Source organism: Tachypleus tridentatus, unplaced genomic scaffold (assembly GCF_004210375.1).
Source record: "Tachypleus tridentatus isolate NWPU-2018 unplaced genomic scaffold, ASM421037v1 Hic_cluster_2, whole genome shotgun sequence".
NCBI classification, from domain to species: Eukaryota; Metazoa; Arthropoda; class Merostomata; order Xiphosura; family Limulidae; genus Tachypleus; species Tachypleus tridentatus.
The window spans coordinates 12,515,997-12,535,844 of record NW_027467782.1 but is presented as its reverse complement, the minus strand read 5'-3'; the positions used below and the strand labels follow the sequence as shown (position 1 = coordinate 12,535,844).

The 19,848-nt window shown below is 31.5% G+C and overlaps 1 protein-coding gene across 49 annotated transcripts in view; it reads left to right on the top strand.

The window, feature by feature from the left end:
* The first annotated feature begins 36 nt into the window (after positions 1 to 36).
* The window catches only part of LOC143243129 (uncharacterized), a 40,622-nt gene continuing 20,810 nt past the window's right edge, over positions 37 to 19,848 (top strand). For 2 of the 49 annotated variants that reach the window (XR_013023943.1, XR_013023941.1), the window contains exons 1-4: positions 1,404 to 2,778; positions 3,136 to 3,287; positions 12,212 to 12,268; positions 15,725 to 15,883. Coding sequence is in view for 8 of the 49 variants with exons in the window: in XM_076486912.1 (XP_076343027.1) it covers positions 2,653 to 2,778; positions 3,136 to 3,222; positions 8,257 to 8,349; positions 12,212 to 12,223 (318 nt within the window). In the remaining 41 variants the exon portion in view is untranslated. The other 47 variants (XR_013023952.1, XR_013023953.1, XR_013023940.1 and 44 more) reach the window with 46 other exon arrangements.

Below are 19,848 nucleotides of genomic sequence, written 5' to 3'. Positions count from 1 at the left end.
AGCGAATCTGCAAGAAAATTCTCGTCATATTAAGAATATTAAAAAAGCGTACGTATGCTTATATTCTTGTCATTGTTAGAAGAATGGAATATTTTGTAATTCTAGCAGTATTATAAGATTAAAAGGTGACAAATAGGACTTGGATGATATCACAATAGTTGTCTCCAGATCCTAAGGTAAGTAATTAATGTGATTTTAATCTGTAATGTTTAATATTGCATTAGTACTAAAACTGGCGCTCATGCCCACGAAGGCCCGGCATGGCCTAGCGCGTAAGGCGTGTGACTCGTAATCCGAGGGTCGCGGGTTCGCGCTCGCGTCGCGCTAAACATGCTCGCCCTCCCAGCCGTGGGGGGTGTATAATGTTACGGTCAATCCCACTATTCGTTGGTAAAGAGTAGCCCAAGAGTTGGCGGTGGGTGGTGATGACTAGCTGCCTTCCCTCTAGTCTTACACTGCTAAATTAGGGACGGCTAGCACAGATAGCCCTCGAGTAGCTTTGTGCGAAATTCCCAAACAAACAAACAAATGCCCACGAAATGTGTAAAGCTAAAATTCTACGTCGGATGTTGATCAAAGCTGGTAGTAGCGGTAGTTGTGAGTTTATTATTGCAATTACAAACTATAAATTAAAGTACTTCAAAGTGTATATGAGATTGGGATAAATGGCTCATTTATTATTTGAGTTCATATTGTTTTGTGATACAATAACTTGTAAGTTACTCAAAATTTCGAATACAAAGACTTACATTTTCAAAGCAGTATAGTTTTGTAATAAACTTTTCAAATTCCGAGTGAAAATTCGTTGGATATCAGTTTGTTTGTTTGTTCAGAATTAAGCACAAAGCTGCACAATGGGCTATCTGTGCTCTGCCTACCATGGGCTTCGAAACCCTGGTTTTAGTGGTGTGAGCCTGCAAACAAACCGCTGTACCATTTGAAGCTTGGACATCAGTATGAGCACCTTTCTAAAATCTAAATTGTATTTCATTAGGTGTCAATTAAGTCCTAAAACGTAACCTTAAGAATATTAGCAATAGAAATAATACATTTAGCAGATTAAGAATAAAATATTAGTTCTTAAAGCTATAGTCTTTGATTGACAATGTAGTACCAAAGAAACTGCTGTTGTGGCATATAACACAACTCATTAAGGATGTTCATTCGAAGCATTCAATTTCACACACACACACACATATATACATACATTCTTTTGGGATCACTGGCCATTAATAGGAAGCCAAAGGGTCTGATATTAATGAAGATGAAAAAAGTTCTTAAACTGTTCAGTTACTTATTTTGCTTATGCTTGTGACGTTTTTGGATAAAATACATATAATTTTCACAATAAAAGATTATTACTTAAATCTCAAATATTTGCGTATTTTATACAAATTTATTATAAAAACATTTTCACCATTTCAGTGTTGATTTGATAAAAATACACATGTACTGATTATACTTTATATATGTATATATTTGTTTGTTTGTTTTGAATTTCGTGCAAAACTGCTCGAGGGCTATCTGCGCTAGACATTCCTAATTTAGCAGTTTAAGACTAGAGGGAAGGCAGCTAGTCATCACCACCCAGCGCCAACTTTTGGGCTAATATTAGGTTTATTCGCTGGCTTTCCTTCCTTATAGAACATTAATATATTTGCAAGCTTCCAAGAAACTTGGATGTATCCTGAGGATAGTGATAAGTTAAAAAGTGAATTTAAGTGGTCAAACAATTTCGGAGTGCCCTTTTTTAGGAGGATAGCTTGTATTTCGTCTTCATCTGGTGCTTTGTTTTTTGTGTTTTTTATTGCTTCTAGTAATTCATGAAGGGATATTTCATTTGTTATTAATGTGCTTTCATAATCTGTATCGGAACTTGTATTTGTATCAGTTATGTTTACTGGAAAAATTGGCTCAAATTGATGTTTATTGTTTACTATGTGATTAGTGACTATTGTAGAAAAATGTATTCATATCTGGATCAGTGTGAGTTTCAAATATATTTTGGAGTTCATCTTTGAAAGCTTCGGCTATTTATTTATTTGTGTGTGCTATAGTGTTATTATGTTCGAGTGGAGGATATTTCTTTGTGTTTGTCTTTTCATTTGTGAGTCTTTTAAGATGTGACCAGAATTTTTTCGAGTCAGTCTTATCATTTAGTTTATTGCAGTAATTGTCCCATTTATTTTGTTTTTGTTGTTTTATTTGTGTTCTGATGTGATTTCTAATGTTGTTTATTTGCGTTTTGGTTTCTCTGTTTCTTGTAATCATGTACTGGCTTCTTAATTGTCTTCGTTTTTTGATTATATTGATCATTTCTGTGGTGGGTTTACATGTGTTGTTTGTTGTTTTGGTATTGTTAACTTGGCTGCTTTCTGAAGGCATTCCGTAATTGTTTGACAGTAGTTATCCATTTCGACATGTTTTAACTTCTTTTATAACTTTATTAGGTAACAGGTTATTTAATTCCTGTTTATAATATTGCCAATCTGCTTTTCTGTAATTAAATTTTTCTTTCCTATATGTTATATTTTTGTGGGGGCGAGATCAAAGACACAATATATTGGGAGGTGATCACTGTCAACATCCTTTCCCACTTGAAATTTTATTAATTTCTGGCTTAGGTTATATGTGCACATACACAGGTCTAGTATGTCACTGGAGTTAGTGGCATACGCTGTATGTGTGGGGGTGGTATCATTTACTAAAGCTATATTATTATCGTCTATGAATTTTATTAGATTTCTACCATTGGAATTTGAGCTTCGGCATCCAAAGGTAACATTTTTACTATTTAAGTCCTCCATAACTATGGAGTTTTGGTTGTGGGAAAGGATGTTGCTAAGTAATGTTATATCTATTTGTTTGTTAGGTGAGCAGTAAATTCCTGCTACTGTTACTTCAGTTTTATTCCTTTGCAGGATATCTACAGTATCATGTTCATTGCTGCTGCTAAATTTAATTTCTATTACTGAAAGCTCCACTTTGTAGAAAAGCATTATGCCTCTGTTTTCATCATTTTTATTTGTTCTGTCTTTTCTTATGGTTGAATAATTTGCTATTTTAAATCTATTGTTATTGTATATTAGAGTTTCGCTTACTATTATAATATGGGGGGTTAGTTTCTTGTATTAGGTCTTCGATCTCATGTTTCTTGGAAGCTATTGCACCTTGGATGTTGATATATACTACTGTGAACATTGTGCTGTGAGCATGTATCCAGTAAGTGTTGATATTATGTCGGGTGTGATGTGTTTTTTGGAGATATTGATCAGTAGTTCAAAACAGTTAGTTGTCTGGTTTGGTTTAGTGTATTCTGTTACGAATTCTGTAATTATGTTTTTGATTATTGTTGTGAATAGGCTTGTTTTATCTGATGTGTTAATATTTGTTTCTTGTATGGTGGTGCTGTTTTCTTCTGGTTTTTGTGTTTGTGTTAAAGTGTTCTTGTCCTGGGTTTTAATGTTCTGCTCTTGCTGTTTGTGGGGTTGTTTTACTTTCAGCATTTACGTGGTTTTTTGTTGTTTTATTGAATTCTGTTGATATGTCTGTTTTAGGTAAGCTGTTTGTATTAGGTTGGTTTTGTTCTGTTGGTGTTCTGATCTGATAAATACGTTGTTTTATTTGTTTGTATTTATCACATCCTTTGTAATTTGCTGTATGGGTTTGACCACAGTTACAACATTTAGGTGTTTCCTTATCTTTTTTGCATTGGTTGATATGGTGTTCCCCGCCACATCCGCAGCATCTCGGTGTTGCTAAGCAGGCTGCTGAGACATGCCCATATCTTTGGCAATTGTAGCATTGTGTTACAACAACTACCGGAGTTTTCAGTTGCTCTACTTGGTATTTTTTATACCAAAGCGTTATTCCATTATTTATTAATTTTTATATGTTGTAACTGTCGTCAATATCAATGCGTATGAGATTCGTGGGTGCCTGTGTTTTCTTTGAGATTATACGTTCTATTTTATTGTGTGGAATGCCTTGTTCATCTAAAGCTTGTGTGACTGATTCTAAGTTAATGGTCTGGTGAACCCCTCTTACCACAATGGCTTTAGGCTGCTGCTCACTTCCTGGAAGGTGAATTTTAATTTTTCCTGGTTTTAAGGTATCTGCTGGCCCCTCCTTTACTAATCTGTTAAGGTCAGCTACGTCATGCCCTTGAACAAAGACACCGCTTCTGGGCAGACGCTTAATATTAACTATGGTTAATTAAGTTACTTTTATTATCGTGGTAAGTAAACTTGGCAACAAAACTTAGCTTGTAATACAAATTTGGAAATTATATAGTTTTAATTTCCTAGTTTTATAGGACAACATTTAAAAATGTCTTCAATTTTCCATTGTTTCAGAATTGTGATATTTGCATTTTAAGTATTTCCTCTTTTCTCATTTATTGACCACTTCTTGAAGAACTACAAAATTTGACATAAGTCGCTCATTGTAATATTGTTATTACTCAGACAAAGTATAATTTTTTTATAGCCTTCAATCTTATTTGGTTACAGAGCTATAAACTAGAAAATCAAGTCCCTTTAGCCACACCCATAATTAAGTTTTCTCTTTCACAAGTTTCCAATATTTAGTTCTCTTTGATATTTAAAACTATATTACTTTTAACCAACAGAAATCCAAATATTATATTACATAATTTTCTGTACAGGAGTTTGTTTATTTTGCTTCCAGTGCAAATTTTATTCCCACAGGAAACACATTGGCAAGTTTAGCTAAATTTTTATTGGGTCTTACTGAATGGTAAGAAAGCCAGAAAATTTTGATAGTCCTAGGACAATATGTGCTTTAAGCATGTTATTTTGTATTCTTTGTTGCAATTTTGATTATCTAAAAATCATTTAGTGCAGTAATACCATTATAATAATAGTTTTAATTGAGAGTTGATTAAAAAAAGGCCCAGGTAAGTACTATATTTCTAGTTTTTCATGTGTACTATTTATTATTATAAAGGTAAATAAAATATAAGATTTAGATTACGTTAAATAAAAAAAAACAAAAAACGTTTTCCTGTGGAATGCTCATTAGTAACCAATGCATTACATAATTTCTTCAGGTAACATAAGCTACATGTTTACAAAGTGGTTCACAACTTGTGTGGTGATATCATTAGTTAGACACAGTTCAAAGAGCAATAAAATTTAAGCATAAATATACATATATTGTAAAGGGCTTAAAGCTCTTTAAGATAGTCAAATGTGTCGTGAAGTCATTCTTGAAAATAAAAAGGGCAATATATTTTCTTTTCACGGTATATGAGGTGTAGAGTTAGAATGGGGAAAATAACATAACACGTAAAGTTTTTACTGAAAAAACACATTGAAATTCCAGCGCAATTACCCACCCTTTTTCACAGTTATAGCTATTTTTCATATGATTTCCTTCTCATGAACAGATTGTCACTCACTACTAGCTGTGAATTACTATCTAATTACACATGTATGCCACATGTGTAAATTAGCATTCAACAACTCTCCACCAGTATGAGTGTAACACATCCTTTTTCTGATATTTATATTACCACATCAACCTGCCACAATCAAGGCAGGTTATCTTGATTGCAGGGTATAGCCATACATTACAAACCCTCTCAGATATTTCCAGTGTCAGTGTTTCGGTCGCTCAAAGACGTCATGTTGTGGTTCATTGAACTGTGCTCATTCTTGCCCAGAATGGTTAGAAGAAAAAGAGATGCATCATTTGAAAACGATTCATAACATTACTTATCCTGAGGCTTGAAAATTGCTGTCCAGCACTTCATCTCAGATGTATGGCTGCTGCATGTCATCCCACAACTACAGTGGGAGTGCAGACAGATATCTCTGTGTCTCCAAAAGAATCATTCTCAAACCAAATGAAAAGGATTTTGACCTGCATTGTTAAAAAAGTTGATGAATTAGCTTAACATCCATCTCTGTCCCTAACATACATTCCAACAAATCCCAAGATCCACTTCCTCTGGTTCTGGGTACAGGCATTTCTTTGGGTGCATCACCTTCTCCCACCACAAGATGCAAAAGGATCATTTGTTCTTGTCCCCAGTCACTGGAATCCTCTTTAAACAGCATAGACCTACCCAATCGACCCAGGACAGGATCCATGGAGGTTGACAGACCTCCCTCAAATAAAGACAGTAAAGAACAAAAGACATGGACGAAAACAGAAGGGTTCTCCACCCAACTTCCTTGCACATGAGTAATAATGTCCAACTTGATACAATGGAACTGTCGAGGTTTACGTTGTAATCTGGATGACATCAAAACACAGATTGCTTCCTACCATTCTGCATGTCTTTCCTTACAGGAAATATACCAGTAACCTGCCAATACAGTTACCTTTCAGTATTTTTTTTTTGTACAGAAATGACAGGCTGTGTGATGGATGAGCACATGTAGGGGTGGCATTGTTGGTTGATTAGCATGTGCCCACCCTGTCTTTGCCACTGGATGCACTCTTGGAGTCTGTTCCTATCTTGCAAGGTGTTGCTGTACACTAATGCTAGTGATAATTTATTGTTTATGCATGACACCTTGTTAAGAGGATAAAATTGGTCTTACCTGAAATCTAGTGTGTCTTTTTAAAATCCCAAACTTGTTTATTCTTATCCTTTGATTTTTAGATATATCACAAGAAATCACAACACATTCATCCTTCCTGAATATTTTATATATTTCAATAAAGTCTATTCTCTCTCTCTTCTTTTTTTTAATGCTCTTAACATGCTTTTCATAAGTTGCCAGGTAAGTCAATCACGTATTTCAGTTGAAAACAGAGAATCTACCTAATTCTATCTAGTTTCTTTGGTTTTGTACATTTCTTGTCAACAAGCTTTTTTATTTTGTAAAATTTCAGTCATCAACATTATTTTAACTGAACTTTTCATGTTCTTAATTATAGGAATATGTTTTAAAGTCATTTTAAATACTTTATTGTGAGAGAGAAAAATGTAATGTAGATTGTATGGTCAGTAGTATGTACTTAATGGGCATTCTCTACTCAATCATACAAAATTAAATGTAGTCATGTTGTTTCGTATTCAGTCAGTAAATCAAACCACCCCACCCACTCCCCCACAAAAATTATATTTACCAAAGAGTTTTGCCTACTTCAAAGGCATCTTCACATTACAAAAAGAGAAAAGATATAACATTTATGAAACGTTGTTTTACACCTAATGAAGGAAATGCTAAATCACATGTTCATTGCAAATTAAATCACTTTTTATACCCTTATTTTAAAAGAGACCAGAAAATAGAGAGAATGGCGTTTCTTATTTTAAATATTTCTGGGAGAGCATGCCTCTGGATCTTCCTTAAGATATTGTGCATAAAATATGGTGTAGAGTCACAATCCAGCACTACATAGTACACTGACAGGATTATCTCCCTGATTTATTAGTATCACCCACTTTTAAACATACTGAAAACCCTGTCTGTTGATCTTTTATAAAGAGATCTTAATATAACCTTTCCTTCTCTGGAGTAATATTAGTAGCTGTAGTGAGAACAATTTACAACAAATCAGTGTCATTACTCAGACAAAGCTCACACAATATTTCAAGTGAAGACTATCGAGGACCAACTAGTGACTTGAATAGAAAGATAACTTCCTCTTTATTACTTGATAATCAGTTTAAGTTGCATCACTCTGAACAGTCCTTTATACATCACCATTCCTTCTTGTGCAGGAATACCAAAGTTGTATACTGCTTCATAAGTATTTGGTGGATCAGAGCAAGATATATTGATTATCTTTCTCATGAAGTAGTTTGATCCTTCAGGCACTTGTCACTTTGTAATTCAGAAGTTACTTTTTTGTTTCATAAGTGTTTAACAGAATTTGAATTAATAACTTTTTCTTTAATTATGTTTTTTATGTAAATCACTAAGATTTTCTATACTTAATCTTTTCCCATAGAAAGGGATTTTAAGATTATAAAATCTATTTATTTTGTTATAATTTCTTCAATAAAGAAATAAGATTTGATATAAAATTCTAGAAAGACTTGCCAACAGTATGGTTAACAATGTAACTGAAATGTGTCTGAGGTAATTAACCACCTTAATACAAAAGTATCCAATACCAAATAATTAGTAGTAAACTGTATTTTAACAAAAAGATTAATTATGGGCCATTGAAAAACAAACTTTATGTATTATAAACATTCTCCATGATTTTATTCCTCACTCATGTTTAAAATTAACTGTAGCAAGTACATTTATGAAAAGTAATTTTTTACAGCATCCAATAAAGAGCAGTTTTCCTGATCAAGTCACTGGTGGTGTTTTATCAAAAGTGAAAAGAAAATTAGGCTTACAAAAAGTTTCCAAAATGGCAAGTGTATCTGAAGAATTTTAAAAAAATGCACTTCAAAACATTTAGGCTACTGATTGTGATCCACATACATATTCCATTATCAATTAAATTATATTCTATTCAACCTGTATGTTGTATGTGTGCTTGGTCATTCTGACCAGTTCTGTAATCTCCATGTAACCATGAAATTACATGAACTACTGAAATGTTCTAAATATACAAAGTGTATCATCATGAGTTTTGGCAAATGTTTATGTAAAAGTTACAAGCCATTTATTAACTGAAATTATATTTCAAGTAAATTGCTTTCATAAAACATTCATCCATTAATTTGTGAATTCTCTGTCAAGTAATTCTGTGTAAAGTGTGATTTTTCATGCTAAGAATAAAATTAATTGTGCTCATTTCATGGTTTTTATGTTTAATTTACCTTACTTATAATACCATCTTAATGAATATCATTTTATTTATTTTTCATAGAACTTTAAACTTGCTCTCTCATCTTCACCACCATAACACCAACTGTAATGAAAGTAGTGAAACAAATGTTGGACATACAAAATAATTGCAGATTGTGAAAATGCAATAACAATTTTTATTTTTGCACAGCCTCAGTTTTCTAAACATTTCCTGATTGGCTGCTTTTGATTTTATTACTTTACAATGCCTTTCTGACCCAATATAATGATGTAATTGTTAAATATACACAGAAGTAAAACTTAACCAACCGACTGAAATACAAAGTGTACAACGGCACTGAATATCTTCAACATCCAGATCCCTTCTTCCACCTCTTGTGGAGCAGATTGATTTTTTGTTCAAAACTGAACTATTTGTCTCTTATTTAAGTTTCTGCCAGGACCTTGGCCTTGAAGATGCTGTACCCTATTCACCATCTGAGACTTCAGCCTTGAACAGGGTCTTTCCATATGTCTCCAGTTCAGAGTCTGTACACTGGGTTCTACTGGTTATACTTTTTGGGAATATACAGTCTGCCATTCTTCCCTTTGGTCTTCATATTTAGGTGAAGCTGACTGAGTTCAGTATGTCACAGATTGATGTTGCTTTTTCCATCAATCAGCCCACCACACTATGTTTTATTACCACCTCTGCCTGTTGCCTTTCTCTGAGTCATCTGAGGAAGGTTGATACTTGCATTTGGTTGTACTGTTTTCATTGCCAAACATCTTTTGAACCATTCTTTCATTCCCAGTTATACAGATGGTTTAAAATCAGTTAAGTCTATTGGATCTGCCATGGTTTGTTGCAGCTAGGTGGTTTTGTACAATATCCACTCTACAGTTTCTGTGTTCACTGTCAAGTTATATGGCATTTCTTTTGTTCTGAATGATATCGAAGCTACACAGTACACTCACTGTTCTATTTATACCAACTCTCTTCACTCTCTACTGGTCAGAGAATCGCTTTGTGTTAATTCTCACCTTATTTTCACAATATTCAACACTGGCTGGCCTATTTTTCTTCTATCTTCTATTCACATCCAGTTTTTCTGGATAACTGGTCATGTTGGTATTCACAGGAACAAGTTTGCTGACATTAAGTTGGTCTGATCTGGTGCTGTCACTGCTTTGCTTGTTCTATATATGGACTACAGTACTGTATTTAAGGCTCAGCTTCTATTTCCCGTATATTAGGATTGTTTCCTATATACTAATATCACCAATATTTCTATTCATTTTTTTATTTCCCGTATATTAGTTTTTGTTACCTGTATATTAATATCACCTATATTTTTATTAATTTTTCTATTTTCCATATATTAGTATTGTTTCCGATACATTTATTTACATTATCATTTTCTGTAATACCCGTTCCTTTTTATTTTTCTATTCTGTGAAACCTGTTTTAACATTTTTTAAACTGTTGTCACTGCCATCTTTCATGTAATGCACACATTCTTTTATGTACATCTAAACATGACAGGAATGTTTTCTGTTATTATTTACATAAATGACATCAACATTTGTACTTGTAATGTGCCCTACTAATCATTGCTCTTTATTATCCTAAAAAAGGAATAGTCAATCGAGTTAAGATATTTTATGTCACCTTTATTGGGTTATATGTTGTACTGATAAAGATTTAAGCACTCATTCAGTTTTACATGTACATAAACAGTCAAAGGATTGTTAGGCTAGTTTGGCCTGCTTGAAATGAATAGTGTATTTTGTTCAGTTTAAATTCTTGCTCTTGCTCAGTATGTTAGTTATTGATATTTCTTTTCCAAAAGTTTAGTGATGCATTTGAAAGCCACGCTGTGTAACATTGAATAGATTCAAAATAGTTATTGGTATCTGAATAGACCTATTCACCTAAAAGTTCCATCAGTCTATAGAAATACAGAGATAAAAGTTAGTTTTGTATATCACCTTTTGAGTATATGTATAAAGATTGGCGCTGCTTACTGTTAATAGGAAGATTTTGAATTTTTCATGAAACATTAAGTTATGAAGTACTTTATAAAAATGATAAACGTAGCATGAGATAGACTTAAAATTGAAATAACTTTATTTTAACTAAACATTTTAGTAAACTGAAAACATTGAAGATCTACATGTTGCATTCTTTGGAAATAAGAAGCTTTATGGCTGTCAGGTAGTTACAGTGTTAAAGAGTATAATGTGTGTGGTAGAAGGAACACTCTAAATGTCCCTCTGGTGTTAATATATATAATAAACAGTTTGTGTCATGCTTCTTTGTTTTAATAGTAATGGTCTACAATTTATATCATTGTTTTGTAACAAAACTACCAATTGATATTGTTAGGTCAACTATGGTATTTATGTTGTGAATGTTTAATATACATATTGGTTTGTTTGTTTTTTCTTGTTAACTTTGGTGATAGAACAAAACAATTTAATTCAGAAATTATATAGATTTAGAATTGATATTTTGTCTTTATTGAGCTTAGAGTAAGTTATTGCACAGTACATTTTTAAGCTTAATTATAAAACAAATAATACCCTAGGCTCACTTATTGCACCATGATAAGTTAGATAGCATTTTATTTATATTTTTTTCAGTTGTTTATTAACATTGAGGTATAGACAAAAGTAAGATAAAAATTACCAAGGGTTTCAGTGGAGTAGTGTTTCAACTAAGCCTTTGTTACAATAATGTTTTACACCCAATGCTTATATTTAGCCCATTAAATACACCTTCCGTTACTAATGTTAAGATTAGATGATAGCTAGTTGTGTCTAAGTGTGAATGTAAAGTACGTAATTCCCTCCAGTCTTACACTGTTAAATTAGGGATAGCTAGCTGACTTCCCTCCAGTCTTACACTGTTAAATTATGGATAGCTAGCTGACTTCCGTCTAGTCTTACACTGTTAAATTAGGGATAGCTAGCTGACTTCCCTCCAGTCTTACACTGTTAAATTATGGATAGCTAGCTGACTTCCATCTAGTCTTACACTGTTAAATTAGGGATAGCTAGCTGACTTCCATCTAGTCTTACACTGTTAAATTAGGGATAGCTAGCTGACTTCTGTCTAGTTTTACACTTCTAAATTAGGGATGGCTAATGCAGATAGCCCTCATGTAGCATTGCATGAAATTCAAAAACAAACAAATAAATATAATTAAAGATGTATTAACTGTGGAAACTCCACTACGTAAAATAGTTACATATATTTTTCGATATCACATCTTCCAATTATTTTAGTTTAGTCACAGAGTCCATCAGTCTCCTTTCACTAAAACTGATTTCTTATTATTACTTTCTGACTTACGGTGTACAATTCCTTCTTCTTGTAATTTTTGTTAGTTAATTTACATATAACAGTTTACTTTATTTTGGTGCACTGGAATTTTTCTTGTAGAATTTTTCTAGTTATATTTTCTTATAACTTCTAGATCTTTTCATGACATGGGACTGGGCAACCTACTTTCATGACTATGGACAAGAAAATAGTAAGTATTGAAGGGTAAACCCACAAGTTGCTGTAGTTCTGCTTGAAAAGTAAGTGGAACATAAAAGTAATCAAAGTTAATTTTAAATGTCACTCTATACTGCTTTATTATAAATTGTTAGTCTTTCCAATAATTATTATGCATGTTTTGATTTTTAAAAAAGGAAAATGAAAACATATAGCCACCTTAAAAGTTGTATGTTTAGTTACCTAGTCATATGTTGCCCTTAAGATACCTGATACTATTGATGTCTTACTCCAAGACGTGTCCTGCAAGATGTCAAGTTTCATTTTTTAAATTAAAAGTTAAGTCTTATTTAGTTTCTCAACTAGCCTTTAACAGGTGTAAATACAAATTTAGAAAGAATGAAGGTAAGATGATAAATAGTTGTAGACTCTGAATAAAGTAATGTTTTATTTTTTCTTTCTTTAATGTTAGTTTATTTTTAGTATTGGTTAAATTGTTTGATATATATATATTTGTTTATGAGGATTATTTTGCATTGTTATCTTAAGGTATGTGTTTAGAACAAAACTAAACCTTCTAAGCAGCTGAATCTTGTGTTTGGGATTATAGCAAAAACTTTGCTTGCATTGAGGGTTCCATGACACCCTTCTGATCATCATTAGTATGGTGATATGTTAGATGTACATAATATTCATTACTCATTTAATTTTTATTTGAACTATGTAGGTATTTTGTTTTGATCAGAAGTTGGAAACAGTTGTAGATTTTATTACCAAAAAGTTTCTCTCCATAGATGTTTTTTATCATTGTAATATATTAAACATAACCTGAGAATTCTCTGTATTAATACCATAATTATTAATGAATCAGTTTTAACTGTCTAGAGTTTAATAATAGTTGAATGTCTGTTGTGTAGTCAGTTAATCATACATGCATACAATTTGCACATATTCACAAGATGATAGGTTCCAATGCTTCAAATTAAATAAACATTCTTAGATTTTCATCTCCACGTATAATGTGAGAGTAATAAAACATTGAATACAAAGTAGATAAATATTATCAATATATTATTTTTCTGAGGTAGATAGAAATAAAATCTTAAATTTATGGTATAATGTTCATAACTAAAATTCTATTTTACATTTTGAAGTTAATGATCATGAATGTGTTAGTTAATTTAACCATAATTAGTTTCATTTAGGAGAAAACCACTAAAATTCAGAATGTTTGTTTATTCATATATTTAACAGTGCTTACCACAAATTTGCACAATTAATTGATACTTTCTTGCATATAAATACAATAGTTTTCCTCACCTTTTTTTATGATAACTAGGTGTCTAGGCTTTTTATAATGAAAGAACACCTCATATCTGTTAAAGCATGTCTTGTTAGTTGGCATAACTAAGAATATAGATACTTGTAGGAATATCATGAAGTATATATTTTGTATAGGTTGATCTGTAAGTAATTTTGAAAATTTTATATTTAAGGTTGTTCTATGTGTAAGCTTCTTTATAACAGAAGTTACATATGGTTTTAACTACCAGCTTTTAGTTAGGAGATAAAATTCATGTTTTTTGTTTGTGTGTTGAAATATCCTTAAGTCATTCAATGAAAGTAATTTGTAGAAATATGTAAAGCATATAAGTGTTTGAGTAATTTTGCACAGTAATTATATGTTTAGAAGTTACACTGTGCACAAAAGAAGCTTCTCTACCACAATAAAAATACAACTGTTCATGAGTAGTTTGTTGATCCTGATTCTAAAAATTGTTGAATATTACTGATCACCTCTAGTTTTTGAGCTATGTTAGGTTTATTCTAAATATTCTTATATATTATGAAAATAACACTCTGATAACTTTATTTATTTATTGAAAATTGCATTTAAGAATGTTCAAAAACAACATGTAATTATATACTGAAAATACACTTAAGCTATATTTAAAACTTTCATCATGGTATTATTTTTTATTTCTTTTTACAAAATACCTGACAGACTTGTTGTATCTTTTATGTATGTTTTTAGTTTCATGCTATAAGAATCAACAGTAATCTTCCATCATCACAGTATTCCACTGTCTTTCTTGATATTACTGTTCTATTATAGACATAACTTGAGGGAAGTGCTCACCAAGATTATTGCTCACTGCACCTAGATATTTGATAATAAGCTTAATTAAAAATGTGAGAAGTGTAAATTTAGTGACATCTTGGACCCAGTTTTCCTCTAGTTCTCAGGGATATCATTAATCATCACAACATAGTTTTCATCTCTGTAAATTCCTAAGAAAACTTTAACAACCAGTTTGAGTGATTTCCTAGCAGTAAGTTCTTTCTGACTGAGTAGTGTTTCAAAATCACCATTCATCAGCACTTCCCAAATCTGTGGCCCAACAAAGATACCACCTTTTAGTTTTTACTTCACTAACTTTTTGAAACTTATAAGATAGATGGAGTGATGAAAGAAACATATCTTGATGATTCACTGAAAGTTGGAACTCAACTTTCTGTTTTCCTGGAACGTAATTCTCTCACTGGCCATTCCGTTTTTTTTAATTAATTTTATGATATTGGCTATCCCAGACAGACAAAAAGCTACAGTGTTTGGTTTACTCGCTTTATAGACTTAGCAGAAGTGGATATTTGATTGCTTCAGGAATAAGCTGCATGTTCTACTATGTTCACAGCATTAATAACAGGAACCAATGGCTTAGTGTTCCCATTATGTAAAAGCACAATTTTCACACTAACTTTAGATGAATTGGTAAAATGTTTTCTTTCTTGAGAGTATAATCAGTACTTGATTCTTCAATTAGTGCATCAACATTTGTACAGAAACACAAAGTATCTTGCATGCTGTAGTGAGAAGCAAGACTTTTATGATAAATTCCATTGCCGTAAATGAAAGTTCCCCATGCTGTTTCAGTATAAAACAAGTCACAAATCTGATCATTTAGTTCATCTTGTGTGATCAGATGAGGCAGTTTATGCTGAGATGCCACAGGGGGTAAAATTATTAAATGAAGGAAGTAAAGATGATTCATTGTCTTTTTTGCAGTATAACTTCTATTTCCCACTTTGCTGCTGGATGTGACACAAGAAAATCATCCCCATGAGATACTGGTTTCATCACAGATGCAATCTCTGGATATTTAGTGTATTGTTTAGTTTTGTCTGAATATCCAGAAATATTAATGCAAAAATAACAGTAAGTTAGATGATCTTTGGGCTCACACTGTATCATTGAAATTGTCAATGACACAATTGTTCTTCTTTTATTTAGCCACTGTGTGAAGCCAGATTTGGAAACTGTACAACACAAATGTAGCATAAACTGTTTAGGTGGTTTTTGGACTTTACTAGAAGTGAAAGCAGTCAGTACATGAACTAATTTTCTAAAAAGTATAAAGGAATTATGTTTAGAGAACTAGTTTAAAATATTTTAAAAACAAAATTTTGATTTTATTTGATTATATCACAGGTATGATGTGAGGAAGATGGATTTTGTTTTGAGTGTGCACAGAGCCAGACAAAGTAACCAACTGAGTGAGTGAGTGAAAAGCAGTTGAGAGAGAGGTGTATCACTCTGCCCATTTTAAGCTCTGTTGAGGGACTCCTCAAATGTTCCTGGGCAGAAAAGGTGAACATGGGAATGAAGCAAAATTGGTGCAAGTCATTATAATTTTATCAAGAACAAGCAGCACACATGAACAATATATATGGAGTTTTACACCAATACAGTTACTGTCTGAAGTTATCAAAAAATTTATTCCTTTTGTTCATTAAACTTTCTATGTAAACTTAATTTCACAGTATAAACCTATTGAACTGAACTGATTGTATGGTATTACACATATTGTTGATAAAGTAGTGAGATACTACAGTATCTTAAAATCTGGAGGTGATGGACAAATTCTGATTACGTGTCTGAAACCAAAACTATTTAATTACCAAATAATCACTTGAGTTTTCTATTGTAGCAAATGATTTGTTATGCAGTGTTACCTAGAACATTGTTTAGGGCAAATTTGTGTTATAAAGATAAAAAGTTTGTTTGTTTTTTTTACTTTACAATGGTGTGTTTACACTTTATATTTTATAATGCATGCTTTTGTACCAATTGCAATGTTTATTTATTTATGAAAAGTGTATAACTACCTTTCAAGTTGTTTTAGAAATAAAATTATTGCTAAAAAATACAAGTTTAAAATAATGCAACATTTTTTAAAGGGTCTTATTTTTTTTAGGTAGGTCTTGTTCAGGCTTGTAAATGAAAAGGATAATATAATTTACTAATTTTTTAAAATATTATTAATTTGACCTATCCATACTTTTAGTGTGAATTAATGTTCTTTACTCCCTTAAGGGTGAGAGAAGCAGACAAGAAGAAGTTGGTAGAAACTGCCCTAAAACAGCTCAGACAGTTAACATCAAACAGTGATTAGTATAATTGTACTTAATTCTTCCCTTTGTTACATATTTTGGTTTCCTATAATTACTGGCTTGATGGAAAGTATCCATTCAGTTTTTTGTGTGTTTAATGAATTAGTAAAATGTGACTGTTCAATGTCAAGAACATTGATATCAATTATTCTGAGAAGTGAGTGAACCAGGCTTTCAGTTAACATTAATAAAATATAAAGATTCTCATCATTACCACAGTTTTGTTAAAAATGGATAGTTCTAGCAGCAGAGCTTACCATATTAATATTTGCCTTACAAGGAAATTAGGCCAAGAAGTGCACTTTCTACTTATTTCTAACAAAATATATTGACCAGTTTTTAATTGTTTGGCTATATAGTTTTAAAATTTTGTGAGAGACAAAAACGTTTATAACACTAAATTATTAAAATTATTTGACCCATGTGTTGCTTTATTTCTCAGTTTTAAATCACTTTTTGTTTAGCCCATTTATTGTGTTATAGAATAGGAAAGTGTGATTCTGAGGGAAGTTTGATATTATAATTAAATTGTAATCATAACACAAATAATAAAAAAAGACATTAAACACGGGTCAGTGTTGTCTGGCAGATTTTAGTGTATTAGTCTATTAATAATTATACCTTGAGTGAAATTATAAGTAAAATATTACAATATAAGACAAACACTGAAATATTTTCTAATATAAAAAAATAAAATTCATAAGGTTTCTAGCTGATTTAGAAATTTAGGGAAAAAAACTTCATTATAGTATGAATGTAGACATTTCAAGAAATCACTAGGTAAATTAACATGTTGCTATTGTGGTACATGTAATAGTTCTGTTCTAATTTTCCATTTGATTTAATAGCTAGCTCATAACTGTTTGGTCTCAAGGTAATATATAGATAGTAGAAAATGAACTTGAATCATCTTATAAACTGTTGTTGTGACACAACTGAATTCCTCGTGTTTTCTGAATATAACTCAACAACTAATTGTAAAGTTACATACAGATATTAGAATATAAACAAACCTTGTAGTATAATAAATAGCAGCTATGATAGATCTAAACTGTCTTCTTTATGATTCAACACACTGATATAGTTGTGTTAAGAGAGTCATAAACAATATCTGTAAAGATGTGTTTTCAAAACAAACACCAAGGGCCTTTATGAGATTTTTAGAATGGTACTTAATACAGTTTCTCAAGTGTGGTCCCAGACACTAGAAAATCACAGTATTATGACAAGGGAATAAAAAATGGTTATGTGCTAATATGGTAATACTCTAATGTAGTGGGAGATGCTAAAAACAAACAAACAGTACTACAACCATGAAAAAGTGGCTAAATGATTGTCACTGTGCTGTACCTTGATGTTGCTATAAGGTGACTGTTTTGTGGTGCTAAATAATTTGACAAAGTTGTTTACCAAACTAATGCAGAAGAGCATATGATGTTACTACTATAGAATAATTCAGTTTATTTGTTACATATACAAGACAAATATGTCTGTAGTAATATTACAAAGTAGTATAATTTGTTTGTCATTGTATAAACAGACTTTTCATCCTCTACTTACATCAGACACTTAGAGCTGGCAGCTGGTTTTTACTCAATATTAAACATATTTACGTGCTGCGTATTTGAAAGCCAGTGTTCAGTTTATTTTGAAATAAATCTCGCACATCTCATGCTTGTAAGAAATGTTTGGTAGGATAGTCTACAAATGGGAAAAGGACTTTTAAAGAATCTTAAAAATGGGAATAATGTTTGACATGTTTCTCTAATAATTTGACACTGAAAGAAGTTAGTTGTGCTTAACTTTTATGAAACATTTAAAGTTGTACATTTTACTTGTCATATAAGTATGCTACTGGTTGAATTGTAATTGACTAATTAGATAAAATAATTATTAGCTATGTTGTACTGTGCATTTTAGGCTCATAATGAATGATACATCATCAGGTTATTATGGGGTATAATTTTCAACAGTTTTTGTACTTTACATTAAATAAAACCCACTATCTGGTAGATGGTGTAGTTAAATACTTTTCCTTTGCAAAGAGGTTTTAGTGGAATAGTCCATTGCAGTTAATAATAAGGTAATATAATTTACTTTGTTTGTGTGAATAATACATACTTCATGAAAAATTGTTAAGATCCATTTTTTTCAGTAATAGTCCATTGCAGTTAATAGTCATTAAGTGTAATATAATTTACTTTGTTTGTGTGAATAATACATACTTTTTTAAGATCCATTTTTTTCATATATCATTCATTCATGCTTTTTCATTTATAAATTTGACTGCTCATGGGAGAGATGTAATTAAACATTAAGGGTTTTTTTTTCTCTCTAGCACTATACTGTTTCTGCTTCTGTTTGTTTAATTTGTTTGTTACATGAAATTCCAATTTTGAAGGTCCCAAACTTGTAGATGTTTACAACACTAGAACTACTAGTAAACATTTGTTAATGAAGAAGAATTTTTGTAACATTACTCCTGTTACTGATTGTAAACAGAAGACTTAGTACTCATGATTTACATATTAATTTATGTTAGTACAAGTATAGTACTATATCATGTTGTTGTTTTTTTAATTCATGGAATACCTATTGTGAATCATATAAGAAACTCAAGAGATTCAGACAAATAAAAAAGGTACAGAGCAATATAAAATTCTAACAAAAGATAGCCATGTTTAGATAGTGAGTAAAAAATTATCATGTTTTGTTTTTGTTATTTGTTGTGAAAAAAAGTCAGAGTGGCCTTTTAACTAATATAAAACAATTTGTTAATGATAGTGCAAGTTCCCTTGCACAGGCCTTCAACAGTTACAGAGATTAGTGATAAGGGTTAACATTTTCTGTGACCATTAGTTGTCTTAAGGGTTCAAAATATTTGTAAGCTAATAACCATCATGAAGGGTGGAAACTTCTGTAAGGTATCAGCCTCTGTGTTTCTTAAATGTTTTCACAAAAAACTCTTAGTTGTTTACAATCCATTTTGTCAGGTTGGACTTCAATGGTCACATCATGATTCAAACTGCTTACTCTTGAATGTTCAACATTTAGTTGTTTCTTGTCCCAGCCTTTTGTATTACTTTGTTTTGACTGTAGGCAATTTTTTTTTCAGAATAGTATGTTACTGTGGACATGAATAATTAGTGTAAATATGTGTAT